The following is a 14,678-nucleotide window of genomic DNA, read 5'->3' on the forward strand; positions in this document are numbered from 1 at the left end:
CAGCCACTCCTGATGAGACCTAATAGACTAGGATCAGAAGGAAGGAAAAGAAGACCTCCCCTATCAGTGGACTTGGGGAGGGGCCTGCATGCCGAGGGTGGAAGAAGGGAGGGAACCACAAGGGGGATACAAAATGAATAAAGTGTAATTAATAAAGAATTAAATAAAAAAAACTATGAAAATGAACCCGTGACAGGGGAGCAGAAAGGAGACAGGTACAGGTTACAAGGTGGGATTAGGGACCAGGAGACTAGAGGAGATGGGTGAAGAAGAGAATCTACTAGAATATACTTCATTTGAAAATGCTGCAATTATAACTGGCATGCTAATTTAAAAATTAAAAAGAAACTGCAAGTATTTCTCTTCTTGCTAAATCTCCAGGTGCAGGCAGGAATTGGAGGAAACATTTGAGTTCCAGGGTCTTTAACAACTGAAGCATCAGCTGGTGGCCTCCCAGCCCCACCCTCCCCAAGCCCGTATTTCTTCCATTTATTGTTGTTTGCTCTTAAAAGATCAGTACCTTGGAAAGTGAGATTCCTGAATGCTCGGGCAAACTTGGTAGTGGTGGCATTCTCTCCATTTAAAAGAAATGTCTGCAGCACGTGCCCAAACAGCAAGGTTCCCTCCAAGTAAGCGAGAGAAAAGTCTGTTCTTCCCTGAATGAGAAGGAAAAAAAAAATCTTTTAAAAGGGGGTGGGTTTCTGGAGCCTGGGACAAAATGTTCTTGAGATCAGTGAGTAGCTGGAAAGATAAAATGACACCAGGGGAACTGGCAGTGTGATGCTAAGGGGGACTTCCAGGAAATACCTCCTTGGGTCAGGGCTCCTGCTGTCATAATTTTGATTTCAATGAGAACACTTTGGAGAAGTATCTGGACCCTTCCATGTCACAACCACCATGTCATGGGATTATGAATTGAAAGCTCTTGCTCCACTCGGGCCAGATAGGTTCTGTTTCCTCATGCGTTTTGGACCTTCCTTCTGCCTGAGCAAAGGAATGGTTCAAGTTCTATGTATTTGGAATGCATTTTGCAGAAAATGTTTGTTTGTTTATTTGTTTGTGGGAGCAGGGGTTGCATGTGGTGGTCAGAGAGCAACTACTTTTGGGAGTCCCATTTCTCCTTCCACCTTGTGGGACCCCTGGATCAAACTCAGGTGACCAGCCTTAGCAGGTGTCTCTACCTCCTGAGCTACGTGGCCAGCTCACAAAAATCATCATTTCACAGGATGAACAGAACCCAGGATCTTGCATCAAAGTTTAGCAAGTCCATAAACTGGAGCACTTGGAACAGATGGTCTAGGAAGAGGGATGATTCTCGCTCTTACAGCGCTTATGGCTTTGCCCTTCACTTGCCTTTGCAAAGGTGTTTGTGAGGGTCTTAGGATTGCCCCTTCATCCTTTTCCACAAACCTCTCTGAACTGAGAGCAGAAGGCAGATGACAAACTGCATCTCATTAAAGCTCAGTGGATGACAGAGCCTAATGGGTCTTAGGATCTCTGCAGTATAATAAGTTAACCATGATTTAATAGGAAGGTAAAGGCCCTTGTTCTGGGACAAGTGCCAAACCAGATAGGATACTGAGACCGTAGGAATGCATTAAGCACACCTTTGGACAATGGTCAACTTCATTATGATGGATGACACTGTAATGTCTCTACCTAGGAGTGCTTATTTCTAAAAAAGAATTTGGGCACTAGCAACAGGAGAGAACTTTAGACAATAGAGAACTTCCTGGCTTATTTTATGCTATTTAATCTCTACTGTCAGTGTCAAGGCTTCTTCTTCCTGTATTTCTATGTGGTGACTTTCACTCTGATGTTGTGCAAATGTCTGTGGTTGTCACAGTTTGGATTCTAGCACAATGACCTGTAGTAAGAGGTTTGATGGGGCTTCTGTGTTTGCAAATGCTCTACACGCAGGTGTCAGTGGGTGAAGTGGAATTAGTGAAAGTACTTGCAGGGGCTGACATGGTTCGTTCTGTAAAGTGCTTGCTGTGTGAGCATGAGGACCTTGCCAGCATCCTTGTAAAAGAAAAGTATAGTGGTCCACATCTGTAGCGCCAACACTTGGTGGGCGGAGTTTGGGACCAGTGCAGAGATAGAGACAGCTGAATCCTGGAGATCTTTGGCCAGCTAGTTCAGCTGTGTCAGTGACCTCTAGGTCCACGGAGAGAGCCCACCTCAAAAGTCAAGTACAGAGGGCTGGAGAGATTGCTCTGTGGTTAAGCACATTTGCTGCTCTTGCACGGGGCCTAAGTTCAGTTCCTAGCACCTTAGACAACTCCTTAGCAACTCCTAAGTCCAGCTCCAAGGCATCCAATAGCTTCTTTTTGCCTTGGCAAGCACTCTCACGCACAAGACATTCTCTCTCTCTCTCTTTCTCTCTCTCTCTCTCATACACACACGTAAGTAAGCAAGTAACCAAGAAAGTAAATAAATAAATATGGCAATCAATAGAAGAAGGCAATATCCACTCTTGGCTTCAACATGCACACACGCGTACAATGAACACATATAAACCCCCACGTGCAAAGAAAAATTACTTGCAAATATAAGAATCTGGGTTAAATAAGAGACTACCTTGCTGTGTGTTATCTTTAATATATACTTGCATAAATATACACATAAGCAGCTCACCGATGAAAATCTCCCGGAAAAAGAGGTGTTTGAGGTGGAATTTTTCCGAGGCAGTGTCAGAACGAGGACGTTGTTCATATATTCAGGAGCTTCAGTATCATCCTCAAAGTAATGGTTACTAAAGTAAAAACACAGGTTCTTTGTAAAAATTTGCACACATACCCCCCCAGGTGAGACGGACATTTCACAACTCATACAAACTATAACACAAGCTCTGAGAATTGTGATTGTTACTTTTTAAGTTTCAGCTTCAGCAAAGCTTTCTACTTTCCCCAGTTCTAATTTCCTCATCCACCTGCTACAGTGAATAGCAGACCGAGTTTGTTAAAAACTGAGGCTGTCAAGGAATTCACTTTGAGGGAATGTTTGCATTTGCTGTTAAGGCCTAATGACTCTTGGTTTCTGTAGGAAAAGTTTTTTTCTTCGTAAGTATGCAAAACAAGTTGGAAACGTAGGATATGGAACATGGCATTACTCTCCATTATACAGAACACAGAATGCTGCCGTATGCTCGGGGCCGAACCGATAACGGCAGATGATGACACTGTGGAACATCATTCTCTAACACGGCAAGTCTGTGTATGTGTGTGTGTAAATTTATAGATGTGGATACAGACACATTTGTACCATGGCATGCCTACGCAGTGCAGAGGATAACCCCAGGCATCAATTCTTGCCTTCTAACTTGTTTGAGATGGGTCTCTTTTGCTGTGTCTTCAGGGTTTGGGACTAATTAGCTCCCAGACTGTGTATCATCAACTCAGACAGCATTCGGCACACTAAGATCATTCTGAAAATCCGAAAATCCTAGGGTTTCTGTGCTTCCCACTGGTGTGGGTGCTTCAATGTGTCAAACAACTGAACGGCCATCGTTTAACGCAGTCTCTTCTGTGCTGACCACGCTGCACTAGCCCTCACGTTAACCTCACTGATCTGACCCTAAAAGCGGGCACCCTGATTTTCATTTCACAGTGCAACTTAACCTCAAAGCGCTGGCCAACATCCACGGGACCCCAAGTGTTAGAATTCGAAGCTGAGCACATTAGGTTTACTTTTGGATCTCACATGGTTCTTGAAACTCAGCCGTGTGTCCCTTGAGCAGGGGTCACGAAGGAAGGCCAGCACAGTTGGCTGAGAATGAAATGATACCAAACTGGCCACAGTGACGACTCCTCCCCCAGGACAAACCAGCTTCTGAATCAGTGTGAGGCGGGAGTGAAACTCTGACAACATTGCCCGCTTTCCTAGAGTTCTACAGCCAAAGAGCTGGGCAGACTGATTGCTTATCTCTGTGAACATTTAACTGTCAATTGAGCCCGCACTTCCAGCACTTTCTTTCCTTTCATGCTGGGAAAAGTATATTTGGTATCAGGGGATGACAAGGCAAATGCAGAAGAACAACAGCAGCCCATGAAGGCACATGGGTAATGATTAATGACCCGGGTAGATAAGTGAGTCGTATGATATGCTCATGGGACAAGGGGCACAGGTGCCCCAGGGGCCCTCCTCCAAGTGGACTGTAATTAAGCATTACTTTGGTACAGCTAGTAAAACGGTCTCTTTCTCTCTCTCTCTCTCTCTCTCTCTCTCTCTCTCTCTAACTCTATCTCTATCTCTATCTCAGGGTTTTCTCTGCTCAGTGTCAGAGAAGCACAAAGGAAAGGGCCATCACTGAGTAACTGTCCCTGAGGACAAAGAATAACTATAAATCAGATTCAGCTGACTGCACCTTTAGTCTTTCCAAAGGTGGCTGGTGAAAGAAAATAGTTTGAGGCCAAAGGCCATTAGCAACGAAAGCAAAGAAGTGAGACCTGTATCCCCAGGAAACCCATTGTTGAGTTCTTGGTTGGTTGATGAGTTTCTGAACAAAGAGCTTCAAATCAGCCTGGAGACCAGGGTCCTGTGTGCGTCTAGACCTCACAGATGAGCGGACTGAGTATTTAGCTGCATGTCAATCACTGTTATTTTTAAAGTTACCTGTATGAGAGGGTTACCCATACCTTTCTGCTTAAGATCACAGATGATTGTGTAAACACAAAGGCGTCATGAGAAAGGAATGTGACTTCAGCTCAAACGCCGTCGTCGCCGAGACGGCCCAAGACAAAGGAAGATGTTCCGGCAGATTTGACACATTTCCCCGCTGAGGGGAGGGGGCTACCCAAGCTTATACCAACCTGCACAGATCTATCAGGATAACAACAGGGTTCTCAGCCACTTTGAGGTCAGCCATACCAACCTGCACAGATCTATCAGGATAACAACAGGGTTCTCAGCCACTTTGAGGTCAGCCATACCAACCTGAACAGATCTATCAGGATAACAACAGTGTTCTCAGCCACTTTGAGGTCAGCCATACCAACCTGCACAGATCTATCAGGATAACAACAGTGTTCTCAGCCACTTTGAGGTCAGCCATACCAACCTGAACAGATCTATCAGGATAACAACAGTGTTCTCAGCCACTTTGAGGTCAGCTATACCAACCTGAACAGATCTATCAGGATAACAACAGTGTTCTCAGCCACTTTGAGGTCAGCTATACCAACCTGAACAGATCTATCAGGATAACAACAGTGTTCTCAGCCACTTTGAGGTCAGCTTTGACATCATGGTAGATTTTCGGCGTGCCACACATTACAATCACTGGAATCGAGAAAGCAAGACAAAGAGTGACAGGTGGCCAGGTTCTCGTCAAGCAGAAGTAGCCAGTTTCATGAACTGGAGACCAACATATTTATGTTATCTGTTGTAATGTTTCTTTTCTTTTCTCTCTTTTCTTTCTTCTTTCCTTCCTTCCTTTCTGTCTTCCTTTTTCTTTTTGAGACAGAGTTTCACTCTGTATTCTAGACTGACCTTGAACTCACTACATAGTCCAAGCTGGCTTCTAATTCATGGAGATCCTCCTGCCTCAGCTTCTGAGTGCTTAGAAATCCAGGCACAACACACCACACCTGTCTTTCATGATACCTTTTTAAAGATTAAGCTCGGTTACCCAAATCTCCTCTGCCTCATTTTACATTTAGTTAGAGTCAGAATAGGAAGTGTGGAGTCTTTAAAGTGACAAATGATACCGGAGAGGCTCAGGCATAGAAGATAGCCAAGTTCAGGGGTGGAACTCAGTGTGTTTTCTATCACACTGGGTGGAAGTGATTCCAAATGCCACTTCTTCAACGAGTGGCCCACACCTCATCATTTGTACACATGTTTGAAAGGGGGATGTGAGAATAGTTTGTACCATCCTCCTAAGCAACCATCTTTGAGCTGTGCCTGTAGCATCTTACTTCAGAACCCCGTCTCAGAAATTTGAGTGTCAAAGCTACCCTGAGCCTCTCTACCACGAACGTGGCTGCTGCCTGACCACGTGGTTCCAGTGTGGGAAGAGCTAGAGGGGACACTAACTTGGATTTTTGCCGTTTTTTAGAGATAGGGTCTCACTATGTCGCCGTGGCTGGCTTGGAATTTGCAAATAGACCAGGCTAGCCTCACAGTGTCTCCCAAACACTGGGATTTAAAAAAGGCATGCACTGCTACACAGACTTTTGTTAGATCTTTTTCTATGCTGTGTCACCCAGGTGAACTGTAAACTCTTTAGAACCATGAATGGCTTTCTGCCCCCCCCCCCCCATCTTGGTTGACACAGCAAATGACTATTTGAAGTTGTCAGGTAACTTGTCAAGTGAGGAGCTTCCCTTATAGGAAATTAATACAAATCCTCTTTTACTTCTGATATGCTCTTGCTTGGGAAGGGAATTCCCTGAGGAGTATAGTAGATCTCGCAACGCTTTGGTGAGAATGCTTTCATACTTTCACATCTAACCTTTAGCTCGCTGGCCATGTGAGATCTGGCTTAGAAAAACAAAACAAAACAAAACAAAACACAGAAACAAAACAAACGAGGAAGTAAAATCATCTTTGCTTGCCTTGGGATTCTGTCAAAGGGGTTATATAACAATAGTTTTAGTCACCAGACCATGGTTGAAAACCTTTGCATTCTAAATCCAGTAATACATTGGATTTGTTATGGGTTTAAAGAAAAACAACTCAAAGACCACTCAATACGGATTCAGAGTCTGTATTAAGCTGGCCACTGCCTGGAGGGAGTGAACACTTCTCAGTTCTCACAGAGCATCCCAAATGCATATTACAGGGAGTTTTTGAAGACAAGAAACAGAAAAACTACACTCTGTTTGCTGCAAGTTGTAGCAAGAGGCACGAAGTGGGTTAACAAGAGCCAGGAACACAAAGTTAGCTGGGGCATTTTGACCCTGAGTTTCTAGAACAGAGTTGGGTGCTTTCTCAAGCAAGAGTACATCAGAACTAAAGGATGAACTGTGGTATTTTCCTGTGAGGGGAAAAGCAATAATTATTTGCTGCCATGACCAGGTACTTGCTATTTAAGAACTTGCCAGTCAACCAAGATCTGGGGAGTGGGGTTTTAGGGGAGCATAAAACCATTCATGATCCTAAAGATCATGGGCATGGGGGCAGAAACCAAAGATGGCTTCAGCTGAGACAAGATGGAGAAACCTTTGCCCTGCCGCAGATTGGAGTGAATTAAGAAGTGGTTTACTTATGGTGGGTCATGGTCTCTGCTGGTTTATAAAGGCCGGATATTGGGTTATCATCTATTCTCGTTACATCAGTGTTTGCGTTATGTCACTTTAGTCTCAGAGAGTTAGGTTTTAGTCAACATAAATAACAACATGGCAAAGTTGTTTGCAAACACACAACTTGCAGGCAGGCACTGAGGGCAAGTGTGGGAAGACAGATTAGCCTGAAGGACTCTGAAGGAGGCAGCAGCCTGGGGAAGGCTCTGCTGTCGTCTTACCATTGCTCTTCCTGTTTTGGCTGACTAAGATTTGCTGGAACTGTTCGCTGCGCCTCAATACATCCTTGAAGCTGAGCACCTCAGAAAAATAGGACACGCTGGCCTCCAGAGCGTTGAGGTACCTGGAGAAGGAAGAGGAGAAGCTTAGAGACGGCTCTGTTTCCCCCTGGCCGCCCCACCTTTAAAAGCATCATTTATTTCTGTGCTGGAATCTTTATCTAACACCCAGTTCTTCTGTTAATAGACAGTTCCTGCTAGGATGCCGTTGCTTGTATTGTGGCTACCTAGTCAAGGCAGAGTATGAGGGGGCAGTTTTCTGTGTGTGCGTGTGTGTGTGTGCGCACACACGCAAATTGTAGGCATTTGAGGGGTTCCTTCTACTCCCTACTGCTACAACAAGTAGGTTTTAGCCTGAACTGTAAAATAGGAACCTTTGAAACTATAGTATAAAACTTCAGAGCTGGTACAATGATGTCTGCTCCTATGTAAGTTGGACATTTGTACAGTCCAGTTTCACAGCAAGGTTTCCAAGGTGAGCTCCTGGGGTTGACTGGCCTGGGTTTCAGACGTGCATGCCTGGTGACACCCTATCTTTACCCTTCAAGGCCTCTGTGGAGAGAGATGGTGGAATGAACTCACGTCCTGAATCACCACAACCAAACGCTACCTCCACCTCTTTCACTGGGAATGCAGGAATCATTTTTTTTTTTTAATGATGTTTCCTGTATTTATGTTGTAGTGTGTGTGAATGTGTCAACAGACACGTGGATCTGTTGCGTGGAACATGCGTGGCAGTCAGATGACAGCCTCCAGGATCTGGTCCTCTTCTTCCACCATGTGAGTCCCAGAGACCGAATCAGGTCATCGGGCAGCTAGTGCCTCTACAGACTGAGCTTTCTTACAGGCCCAGACTCAGGGATTGAACAGGACCCATTGTTCCTGCTTTCTCCTATCCCTCTTTTCCTCAAAGACAATGTGGAAGGCATCATTTCCAACTGCTTCTTGGTTTAGGCAGAGCATGCATTCCCCAGCATTACATCTTCCACAGGAGTGTGGGAACACTGACTTCTAGCTTTCAATTTTATCATCTGTAAACAAGATCATATGTATTTGTCTTTAGAGGATTTACCATGAGGAATCCTAAAAGCTAACCAAAATTCACTTTCAGACTTTAAACAAGCGCTACAAATGCAAGTCATGCTGAACATTCTCATGAGGCTGTATCCACTTCGATGGCTGGTGTCCATTCCAGCACTGTCCCAGAGGAAAGGTGGCCGTTCTTCATGGCAATACATTGGTTAGCAGCCTTTCTTACCAGAAACAATCATCAGGCTCCGAACCGTTCTTGTAAACATATGAAGAGTTCCAGGAAAATGTTTTGAATGGTGCATCGTTGACTCTCCAGAAATCAACCAAGAAGTACATCAGCTTCCTGGCTGGAACCATCACCCTGCTTAGGGTTTCCTTATAGTCACAGGACAATCCAAAACTTCCTGCTGAAATCATGGGATAGCTCAATTTTGTGTCAAGGCTGTGCCAAAGATGAGAGAGGAACCAATGTTAGGGTTAGCTCCTTTTTAACAAGAGCACATAAATGGCAAAAGTGAAATAGGGTCAGTAAAACAGGGAGGTAAAATAGGGAGGTAACCCTTCCTTAGAGGCGACTTAAAAAATAACAAGGATTGGCCATAGTCTCTGTTTAGAGCAAAATGGCTACATGATTTGTTCACTTTGACTTATTTGTAAATGATTTCTCATGCTCTCTGGGCTGGGAATGTGAGCTTTGAAGGAGGAGGAGTGGATACACTCCACGTTAAACAGTCATGGCTGCTGTTAAGCTCTTGTATTTGTGGGCTTGACACAAGCTACAGTCATCTGGGAAGCATTCGAGGAACTGTTCCCATCAGACTGGACTATAGGCAAGTCCGTGGGAGCATTTTCATGATTGATTACCTATGTGGGAGGTCCTGGCCCAAGGTGGGCTGGTAAAGACAGCAGGCTGAGCAAGTCACAGGGAGCAAGCCAGTAAGTAGCACCCCTCCATGATGTCTGCATTGGCTCTTGCCTCCAGGTTCCTGCCCTGACTTTTCTCCAACGTATACTGTGAGCTTTGAGATGAAATAAATCCTTCCCTTCCCAAGTTGCTTTTGGTCATGGAGTTTCTCATGGCAACAGAAGGAAAACCAGAAGAGCTATCATAATTGTGATCGAACCAGAAGTATACCTATGCCTTTTAGTTCTAGCTGTTCCTGCTTTTTAGCATCCACTCTGAGAGGGCCCGCAGCTGCGAAACAAGAACTTTCTGCCCTTGCTCAGCTGAGGCCTTCTTATTTAGTTTTTTAAAACTAACCTACTGCCCTTCTCAGGCAGTAACTCAACCAGGACAGGCCTCAGGCTGGCTTCCTGGCTGACTCTGTCTTTATCACAGAAACTCTCCCTGACACCTAGGGCCAGGTAGTTATGTGGATGAGTAGCTGTTGGAGCTGCTTTCCTCCACACCACTGCAAGTTCCTTCAGGTGGGGGTATCTTATCTGGCTGGTTCACCTCCATCTACACAGCTCACACGGATGCTCAAAATGTGCGGAGTGAAATAAGGAAAGTGGTGCCCATCATGCCTTTCCACTGGTGTCCCGTGTTCCATCTCAAGCTCATGTTCTAGCCATTTTTTTCCCTTTCTTCTTGTCCCTTAAAACCTTATCGTGATTATGTTCCCATTGCTTCCAGTGTTCTGAATCCCAAAGTCTTTTCTGATTACACCCCAGCATTTCCTCTGGTGCTATCAAATATCATCGATTCTATGGTTTTAGTTGGCTGTCCCTGCTTTCTGCTTCTGACTAAGTCAAGCTCTTCTCGTTTCCTGTGGTCTTTTCTACTGTCAATCTCTACAAAGGTGGCAGTTTTTATTAATTGGAAAGAGTTAATAAAATAAATGTAAAATAAAATGATTTGATAAATTGCAGTGTTGTCAAGGCGAGAAATGACTTTTCATAGCCCTCTTATGCTGAAAATCTTAGGAATGTTTATTGCCAGTCTCATTAAATACAACTTAATGATCCTCTCACATAAGCTACCAAGTATGGTCAATGTAATTTCTCTAGTCTTTATCATCCTCCTGTACATTTTTTGAGATCAGTAGTTATAAACACTTGTGAATTTCCTCACCATCCTACTCCTTTGTTTTACATTCACTTCTTCCTCCACCTTGCTGGAAAGCTATCGCCTCACTTACATCCACTGAAATCTTGCCTTCATTGGCTAGTTTTACGTTAACTTGACATCAGCTAGTAATCTGAGAAGAGGGAGCTTCAACTGAGAAAATGCCCCTACAAGATATGGCTGCAGGAGGGCCTGCAGAGCATTTCCTTAATTAGTAATTGATGGGGGCCCAATCCCATTGTGGGTGGAGCCAAACCTGGGCTGATGGTCCTGGTTTCTGTAAGAAAGCAGGCTGGGCAAGCCACGAGGAGCAAGCCAGTAAGCAGCACCTCTCGATGGCTTCCTGCCCATTTTAAATTTCTACCTTGACTTCCCTCAACACATTGTGACTCAAGATATGTAAGTCAAATAAACCCTTTTTTCCTCAAGTTGCCTGTGGTCATGTTTTACCATAGGAGCAGTGACCCTGACTAAGACACTGCACATCTCAAACACAAAGCTCAGACTCTTTTCATGAAGTATTTCCCCACTTGAAACTCAGCCTCAAGCAGAGATGGCTGTTGCCTTCCACACATCTGCATCCTCTCATTTGCTCCTCTTTGATGGACCCTCTTTCTTCCTTTGCCTTGTATTGGTCAGTGTCCTATTTGAAGGGGCATATTTATTAATATTTTTCCATTTGACAAAACTAAAATATTTGTGATGGGAAAACTCTCATCGTAGTGAATCCATTTCCCGGATCCCCCTTTTCTTTTGAGCACTATCAGTATATGATCCATGAGATACGGAAGAACAAGATTCCACATGTGTCTATGTTTGGGTGTAGAAGACAGGCTTGAAAATGCTTCTGCGGCATACCCTGTGTGGTGGGCTGAGCAGCTGGGGCTGCTGTGTTCCTGGCAAGAGGCAACACACTGACTTTCAATAGAAATCTGAGAGGGTCACGTCGGCCCTGTGAGACCTATGCTAGTGTGGATTTCTCTGGATCAGCAAATGACATTATTATTATTATCATTATTATTATTATTCAGAAGACTGGCAAGAGAGAGAAAGGCACGTGAGAAGAATTCTAACTGGGAACATATGATCTGCCAGAACCCAGTAAAATAAATTGAGGAGATGGGGCCAAGATTTCCAAATTCAGAGAAAGATTTTCCATTCTAGAATAAATGGAAGGTTTTTCTCTAAGGCACTAAGGATGTTGCACAGAGAACTTCAACATGTTATTTCTCTTCATCTCCTATAAGCGTGGGAAATAAGCACCTGGTTGTTTTCCCACATTTCCAAACTAATGACACAACAGAATTCTACTAAGCCTCTCTCTCCTCCGTGTCCTACCCTCTACCCTTACTTTTGGGGAAATTCCTTTATTAAACTCAAGTGTTCAAGGCTGCCAACTCTCTCTCTCTCTCTCTCTCTCTCTCTCTCTCTCTCTCTCTCTCTCTTCCTGTCAGTACTCTCACTCACATCTTGCTCCCTCTCACAGTCAATTGTGAGTGACTGTCCCTGAGCAGCCACTGAGGTCATTACACACTGATCCAAGGAGGAGGCCTCTGGGAAAGGGAAATGGCGATGCACAAGACAAGGGGTCAACATGCTCTTTATGTAGCCTCGACCACACTGCTGTTTGCCTAATCATTTAACAGTTGACCAAAGTACTTACTACATCTGGAAGGTGGCATATGTGCAGGAGGGCCCCATGAGGGCACAGCCCATCTTTTCATCTCTCTGTAGAAGAAAAAGGAAAATACTGAAGCCTAAGACAAATCCAATCAACCAAGAAACAGAAAGGAGGTGGGAATCCCCCGAGTGTATGCAGGGCAGGGAAGAGCTTCTCAAACGATGGGAATGGGAGGAGGAAGTGGCAAACTCTGACCCTAAGCAGGTTTTAAGGAGCTCAAGGGAATTACTTTGAATTGGCTTTCTGAAACCGAGTGGGCATGCAGGACACCAATTACCCCAGGCTTCTTGTGGGACCGTGATGCTAAAAGTTTCCCATTGAACTGACGTGTCGTAGCACGGATGTCAGGACATGTATACCACACCCATTACATGGCTTCCATAGTGAGTCTCAACCTTGGGAGGCTGGGCAGAGTTTAACATAGGGATATTGAAGTGCAAGGGAGAAGAAATGATGTGGGTGTTCTTAAGAGCCCTCACATTTGGAGCCTTCCCATTTACAAAGAGAATACTTTTGACATCTTCCTTTCCTTCCCGTATTGCATTGATCTCCTTCTCGTCTTAGTGCTATAGCTAAGACTTTCAACATTTTAGCAACAAAAGTAGAGAAAGTGGAGACCTTTGCCTATTGCTTCTAATCTTTGTAGAAATGCTTTGCATTTTCTTCTTTTACCCTGACGTCAACTGTAGGTTGAGATACGGTCTCTCCACTCCTTCTATCTTCAGGACCTTTCTCATGAAGAGATATTGGATTTGGTCAAACACATTAATTGATACGGTAATGTGATTTCTGTCCTTGAGTCCACTTATGTGGTGTATTATTTATTGAGTATTATTATTATTTGTTGATTTATTATTAAATTATTTATGTACCTCCAGAATAGCAGTTCTCAACTTTTTGGGGTTGCATATCAGATATCCCACATATCAGATATTTCATTCCTAACAGCAGCAAAACTATGGTTATGAGGTAGCGATAAAATAGTTTTATAGCTGGGGGTCACCACAACATGAGGAACTTTGTTAAAAGGTTACAGAGTTGGGAAGGTTGAGAATGACTTCTCTGTAAAGAAGCTAGCTTGATTATTGTGAATGATCTTTTTGATGGGCCTCTGTGTGTGTGCCTGGCTGTTTGTGTGTGCCTGGCTGTTTGCGGGAGCTCTAGTGGACCAAATCAGGTCTCCTCATGCTTACAGACAAGCACTTTACCACCGGAGCCATCTTCTCGGTTCTCTGGTGTCTTCCTGAATTTAGTTTACAAGGTTTTTTTGTTTGCTTGTAGAATCTTTGTGTTTATGTTTGTTGGGAAGATTGGGCTGTGATTTTCTTTTGTTGTTTATCTGGTTTTGGTATCAGAACTGGCTTCATACAAGTTTGGAAGTGTTTATTCCCTTTCTGCTTTATGGAATAATTTGAAAAAGGTTGATTCTAGTTCTTTAATGGTCTGGCAGAATCCTGCATTGAATCCATCTGGGCCTGAACTCTTTTCAGTTAAAAGATTTTTTTTCTAAATTATTGCTACAGTTCCATTGCCTGTTATAGATATGTTTAAATAGTTTATCTCATCTTTGTCTTATTTTGTAGGTCATATACATCTAGAAATTTACCTAGATTTCTTAGATGTTTCCAAATGATGAAACTGGTTTTTACGGTATGCCTCTACAGTTTTCTGAATGTCATTGGCATTGATTGTGGTGTCTCCATTTTCACCTCTAATTCTATTGATTTGCTTCAGCTCTCTTTTAGCTAGTCTAAGACTTTGTTGATCTTGTTTGTCTTTTCAAATGGCTTTCAATTCTTGTATTTTATACATTTCTGCTTAATTAATATGAGTCCTAATCTTAATTACTACTTTGTAATACTTGTTTCTGTTTTTCAAAGGCTCTGAGATACATCCTGAGGTTATTTTTGTGATTTCTCTGATTTTTTTAATATAAGTAGTCACAGTTATGAATTTCCTTCTTATGAATGTGCTCATTGTATCCCACAGATTTTGATATGTTGTGTTTTAATTTTCATTTGATTCTAGGAATTAAAAATTCTCCTTAATGTCTTCAATAACCTATTCATTATTTAATAGTATACTGTTCAATCTCCACAACTTTATTTTCTGTAGTTTCTTTTGCTGCAGACTTATAGCTTTATTCCATTTGTGTTCAAATAGCATATAAAGAAGCTATGTCAAGTGTCTTCTATTTGTTGAGGCTTGATTTGTGTCCTAACATATTATCTCTTTTATAGACTCTTCCATGGGATGCTGAGAGGTACATTTGGCAGTGTTAGTGCGGTGGAATGCTCTTCATAGTCTCTTAGGTTCATTTAATCCATTAAATCATTAAACTCTAGTGCATCCCTGTTTTTTGTTTGTTTGCTTGT

At 43.3% G+C, this 14,678-nt stretch overlaps 1 protein-coding gene across 1 annotated transcript in view; it reads right to left on the minus strand.

The window, feature by feature from the left end:
- The window catches only part of Gucy2c (guanylate cyclase 2C), a 70,702-nt gene that overhangs the window by 48,490 nt on the left and 7,534 nt on the right, over positions 1-14,678 (minus strand). Inside the window, exons 3-8 of the mRNA XM_021644291.2 lie at positions 12,286-12,350; positions 8,781-8,996; positions 7,466-7,587; positions 5,184-5,280; positions 2,638-2,755; positions 521-656 (exon numbers count right to left, since the gene is read on the minus strand). Coding sequence (XP_021499966.1) covers positions 521-656; positions 2,638-2,755; positions 5,184-5,280; positions 7,466-7,587; positions 8,781-8,996; positions 12,286-12,350 — 754 coding nt within the window. The remainder of the gene's footprint in view (positions 1-520; positions 657-2,637; positions 2,756-5,183; positions 5,281-7,465; positions 7,588-8,780; positions 8,997-12,285; positions 12,351-14,678) is intronic.

The sequence above is a fragment of the Meriones unguiculatus genome, chromosome 5, assembly GCF_030254825.1.
Source record: "Meriones unguiculatus strain TT.TT164.6M chromosome 5, Bangor_MerUng_6.1, whole genome shotgun sequence".
In the NCBI taxonomy this organism is placed as follows: Eukaryota; Metazoa; Chordata; class Mammalia; order Rodentia; family Muridae; genus Meriones; species Meriones unguiculatus.